We start from the raw sequence: 5691 nt of genomic DNA, 5'->3' as shown, positions 1-5691 counted from the left end.
CCCTTGGAGATTCAAGTCTTGTCATTTTGTTTCCCGAAACCCACTCCTAGCTAATTGTTATCTGATTTTAGACAATAATAATGTAAAATAATGATAAAATTGCTTCTCGGGGTTCCGGGTTTATCATTTTAATTATTCTATTCAAATGGATATTACAATATAGACACCCTAATTTAATTTTGAAATATTTTTAATGGTTGAAATTGCATTGTTTTCCGAAAAAGTTGATTATAAGTAGTTAACTATAGGTTGATTTTTTTAAAAAGTGGTCAATAGGGTGTCCAAGAGGTGTCTTATTAGCAACACCCATTTATTTATCGTGTTTATCTATTTTTTTCTCTTTTTCTGCGATGATTAGACATCCCAGAAACCTACGCCCCTTCCTTTGTTCATTGTGAAACACCCACTAATTTTTTTTTTGTTTTTTCTTTCTTTATTTTGCCTTTTAAAAATAGACAAATACATTATTATAATTTTTACAAACTATATTTAATATAATTTATTTGTTATATTTTTTAAAACGTAATATATCTAACTAATAAAATTTGACACTTTTTTATGATATAAAAAATTTACATGTATATTATTATTATTATTATTATTATTATTATTAACTTTTATAATAAATATCTTATATTGTATTTTTTCCATTTTTTCAATAAAAAAGCATTGTATTTTTCATTTTCTCCAAAAATCCCTTAGTTTTTCATTTTTTCTGAAACCATCTTAAAAAAAGTCGATAAAACTTTCTTTGACAAATTGTTTTGGAAAAAATGACTAAAAATGTCAAATAAAAAAATGTAAAGTAAAGACAATCATTCTTTTAAAGAAGAAAATAAATCTACCATATTTATAAGTTTTTTTCTCATTCTAAACTTAAACCTAAAGTTAATAATAATAATAATAATAATAATAATAATAATAATAATAATAAACTTATTCAGTGTCTTTCGGTCGTTGGACTTTTTCTAAATATATCTTTTTTTTATGATTATATTTATACTATTATTTATTAAAAAAATTATATACTTTTTGTTCTATTAATCTTGTAAAAAATAAGTTTAAAAATAAAATTCAAATAATAATAAAATTAGTATAATTGATTAGTAATAATATAATAATTAAATGATAAAGTTCGTGAAAAACCTCATACACACATGCAGAAAACCAATCTACACATTTAACTGCGGTCCTCTCGGATACTTTCAAGTATTCGTCAGATGCATCAAATGATATACCGTATCCCAAATACCTAAGAGCATCCGTACATTTTTGTATACTATTAAAACTCATTCTTCCTCTAGCATCGGGTTTTTGTTTAAAAAAATCATAACGAGATTCTAAAGCATTACTAATACGTAAAAATATAGCCTTATTCAGACGGAAATGACGTTCGAAAGAGTCATCATCATAAAGACAATTATCGGCAAAGTAATCACATACTAATAAGTCGTGTGCGGCTTGACGATCACGATTGACGACCGCCCTTGTACGAGTAACATTCGAACTTTCTTCGTCGTGAATGTGTTGCACAACGTTGAAGAATGTCTTGACGAATTCTACGTCGTCATCCGAGTCAAAAGTTTTTAAGAATCCATGTGCATGTGTTTTGTGGTTTTAGAGAATGAAGGTTAGAATGAAGATGTAAGTTTTGGTGAAAATAGAAGGTTTATTTATGTGTATTGAATTGAGTTTGAAAAAAAGGACCAAATGACCATTCAACGGTCAATAAACCAATGACCAATCAACTTTTCCGTTTAAACTCGTCGTCGGGAACACGAAGAACAACGACCATGCCCGACCACAAAATGTCGGGGTAGTGTGCACGAAATTTTCTCGTGGCCACATGGACCACGGATGCTCTTGTTGAGAGTACCGCATGGTCTTACAATTTAATCCTCAACTTCCACTATCATTTTTGATTTCCCAATTTATTATCAAATAATTATTTTTCTATCCCAACGAGAATAACTAGTGTTCACACCAAAAATAGTACTTCTGTTCACACCAAAAATACTACGACCATATGTGGCACTCATCAAGTCTAAAACGAGAGGGAACTGCAGGGTCACAAAAGAAGTGATTGGTAGGCATGTCAAGACAGCTATTGGAATAAGAATCCTCGAGTTTCTTTGGCCAAACACAAGGTACAACGTTGCACCAAACGCTACTATCATGGCTGTTGTTGAGATAAACAAGGTGGCCAAACCAATTATCAACCTTGTAGGCAACTTCAACAGAAAGTCTTGCTCAGCAAAACGTGCAGTGAGAATCGACAAAAACATTAATAATGACGTAACAGCTGCGAATAATGAAATGGCATCTGATATTGCAAATATTTTAAAGGCAATGTTGTCGTTGAAAATTGGTATCCCAGTCTCCTGATTGCTTCCTCCTGGCACCGTAATTGCTGCTGCAAACACCATGGTGATGATTAATGCAGTTGTGATTGTGTATGACTCTGCAGTGGATTTCATCCATTTTTCTCCCTCAATCACCAAGTCCTTGTGTTCTTTTGTAAATACTGTTTGTGGTGTTTCGTTGAAAGAGTTCTTTTGCATGATATTTAGAGGACAAATGAATCTTTCCACTTCCTACAAGATTACAGTATGTTAATTGTTACACATTATGGTCTTTAAATATGAACTATGTCAATTTTGACTCATGGAGATTCATACCTTAAACCATTGTAGTTCACGTTGTATTTGTAAAGCTGCCCCTGATATAAGATTCAGTTTGTTGTTAGGTGCCAGTCTTGCAGCTAGATGCAATAGATTATTCCCTGAGGAGTCTTTAATTGTTCGATATATATTCCTATGTTCGCTCATCTGATAAAGCAGGTTGTAAACCTTTTCTGAGCGATTTATCACAGCATACTGAATAATATTGTGACCATCTTCATTGGCACTCAAAATTGCATTTGGGAAGTGAAACACAACACGTTGTACAAACTCGTATGCATTTTGTCTAGTGGCTTCGAGAATCGGATTTGTGTAATAGTGATGGTGAAGGCTGGAGTGATTTTTTTCCTTAATCAACCAAGATACATATCGCAACAGTTTCATAGCATCTTCATGAATTTGAACTCTCTCTTTAATGAATGGCCATACTATAACATAGACCAAAATGAGCATGTCAAAAAGAGAAATAGACATTTTTTACCTCTCTTTTTTGTTTTTAGTAATACAATGACCGTACTGGTTGATCATCTTACCTAACGTCGTAGGGATAAATAGGATAAGTGTATGGATGAAATCAGTCACTGCATTATGCCATAGAATGTTTGTTAGAGCGATGGGTTTTTAGAATGTGCAAACAACAACATAAATGTTCGTGGATCATATTATGCCAAAATGTTGTGCAAAAGCAGTCTGCTCTCTCAAGTAATTCAATTGTCCCTTCAATATAAAAAGTGGTAATTGTGCAGGAAGTTTGGTAGAGAAGAGTTATACATAATTTGACAATGTAAAGGAACATGCAGAATCAAGATTAAAAACAACAAACCTATATTTTTCTCATTTAAATCGAGTGGGAAATTTTGAGCTATAGCCATCAGCACAGCATCACTATTCAATTTTGTGTAATAGTGCCGGAACAGATGTTTTGCAAAACCTACATATATATATATATATATATATATATATATATATATATATATATATATATATATATATATATATTCCAAAGTCAGCAGTATGAATTAAGTGGATTGGTTTTTTTACTACTGGAATTTGATTCCAGTCAGTCGACACTTACGGAAATCTTTAGAGGAAATAACACTAACTAGAAGCTCATCACCAGTTTTGCCAGAAAACAGAGCATCCTTCTGTATATCAGTCTTGATGTGTTGCAGCAAATGTCGGGCTGTCTCGGTATGCATATTAGAAAGAGCCAAGGCTAGTGGTGTCTGACCTTCATTGTCTTTGGCCAACAACAAATCTGGGTTTCTTGCCACCAAGATATCAGCAGCTTCAATGTTGCCAATAATGGCAGCGACATGAAGCAGCGTGCTTCCATCTGAATTTTTCACATCCATTAGTTGTGTGTTCTCCGGTATTCTTTCCAACAATTTCTCTAGGAATTCCGGCATCTTGGAAGTACCAACTGCTATATGGAGCGCGGTGTTGCCATTATTCGTGATTTTGTCTGTCACTGTAACCCTTCTCTTGCGCAATATTTCTTTGACTGACGGCCAATATCCTCGTTGAGTAAATTGGTACAATCTCTGGAGATCGTCTGCTCTGTCTTGATCTTGTTGTGTATCTGTATTCGCATCATTTTGTTATGAAGGTAAAAATTACAACATACAAAATATGTGCTCTGATGTAATTTGATCTCTAATCTAAACATTAGAAATTTTAAAAGAGGATGAAAAAAATATTTGTTTGTATGGACGCTTTTATCCGTTTTTTGTATACTTTGTATCTGTTTCACCTTGTTTTGTATAATTAAGTAGTGCTATGCTCTAGTTTATCTAAATTACCAACCCAAATAAACGATAGATTACCAAACAAGAGATAGATTGTACCTTCAACAACAGGCAGTTTTGGAAAAGTAGGAGGAGAATACATAATCTGCAGTTCATCCCAAACATCTTTTGCACTGAAATTATCTGCCGCATCAGTCTCCTGATGGAGTTTTTCTGTGAGACGTTCCAGAACATACCCAAGTGTTTCTTTGGAGAGGGAACCAAGAATCCAACCCTTCACCAGGGCATCTGATCTTCTCCACAGCTTGTATTGAGTTTGATGGTCACCCACCTTCTCCTTCCATGAAACACTACTACTGGTTCGAGGGCTTACAAGTGTTCCATCGATGAAACCAAGCATACCATGACTCTCTAAGAGACATATCATCTGTGTTTTCCACATACGATACTCATCCCTACCACTCAGTTTCAAGCTAATAAAACTGGGGACATTATAAACATGTGATGGGTATGGGTATGTGTTTTCTTCTCCAACTTCCACTGTAACATATTCATTAGAGCTTGAGTTTGCCATCTTTCTTTCTATTAATTTTTTTTTTATTTCTTTCTGTGAGTATCCGTTCCAACTTGTTAAATATATTTAAACTAGAAGATATATAAGATGAAGTTAATTATTTTGAGATCCACCAAAGGCGCTATAAGATCGCATCATTCCAAAGTAATCGCCACATAAAAAAATTCATTCAGGTAAAGAGTATTAATTACAAAAGTTATTTACGAGAACATTTTAATATGATAAAAGCATTGTGAACCTCATTCTTTTATCTTGAAGGTCAGGTCTGTGGTGCCCACATAGACCACTTTAAAGACCTTATCTTTTAGCAAAGAAGAGATTTGTGGTCGGCCACAAAATCCATATTATTGACGCCAGATCTGTATTTTGGCAAATGAACCAATTTTTTAGTCACGAATAAAATATTTAAATAATCCATATTTTTAGGTTGGAAGGAGCCAAGCCAGAAGGGATAGCCGGGACCCAGCACCTCGGAACACTATACAAGGGTGTAGGAACGGGTGTGCAGTAAGAGCATTCATAATAGAGAGTTTAATGGAAGAGTTGAATGATGTGTTATGTCTACTTGTCATTCAATGGATACAACTCCATCATTGTGAGATGACACATTGACATTCAATGGATTTGGAGTTCAATGATCATTGAACTCTTCAATGGGGAAAGGAAAGTCTTTAAATCTTTAAATAAA

The 5691-nt window shown here is 33.6% G+C and overlaps 1 protein-coding gene across 2 annotated transcripts; it reads right to left on the bottom strand.

The window, feature by feature from the left end:
* Window positions 1-1729: 1729 nt before the first annotated feature.
* Window positions 1730-5180, bottom strand: LOC145124634 (uncharacterized). 2 transcript variants are annotated; one of them, XM_079060047.1, is made up of 6 exons: window positions 4529-5180; window positions 3757-4263; window positions 3505-3612; window positions 3215-3262; window positions 2679-3109; window positions 1730-2594 (listed from the first exon to the last, which is right to left on the bottom strand). In XM_079060047.1, exons 1-6 carry the CDS (start codon window positions 5001-5003, stop codon window positions 1938-1940), a joined length of 2226 nt encoding a protein of 741 aa, XP_078916173.1. In that variant the 5' UTR covers window positions 5004-5180; the 3' UTR covers window positions 1730-1937. The 2 variants fall into 2 exon arrangements, with proteins under 2 accessions (XP_078916173.1, XP_078916174.1); XM_079060048.1 differs by lacking the exon at window positions 3505-3612 and having other exon boundaries at window positions 4529-5179.
* Window positions 5181-5691: the final 511 nt, after the last annotated feature.

Source organism: Lactuca virosa, chromosome 7 (genome assembly GCF_052849685.1).
Source record: "Lactuca virosa cultivar CGN04683 chromosome 7, Lactuca_virosa_CGN04683_v6, whole genome shotgun sequence".
NCBI lineage: Eukaryota > Viridiplantae > Streptophyta > Magnoliopsida > Asterales > Asteraceae > Lactuca > Lactuca virosa.
Note: the sequence above shows the minus strand (reverse complement) of the source record. Positions and strands in the feature narration are given on the sequence as shown.

Bases quoted from the DNA above. Each gene is read 5' to 3' on its own strand.
- LOC145124634 (XM_079060047.1), bottom strand. From the start codon at position 5,003: ATGGCAAACTCAAGCTCTAATGAATATGTTACAGTGGAAGTTGGAGAA. The intron at 4,264-4,528 runs GTACAATCTATC...ATGCGAATACAG, and splicing joins AAAACTGCCTGTTGTTGAAG to ATACACAACAAGATCAAGAC. The intron at 3,613-3,756 runs GTAAGTGTCGAC...ATATATATGTAG, and splicing joins TATTTCCTCTAAAGATTTCC to GTTTTGCAAAACATCTGTTC.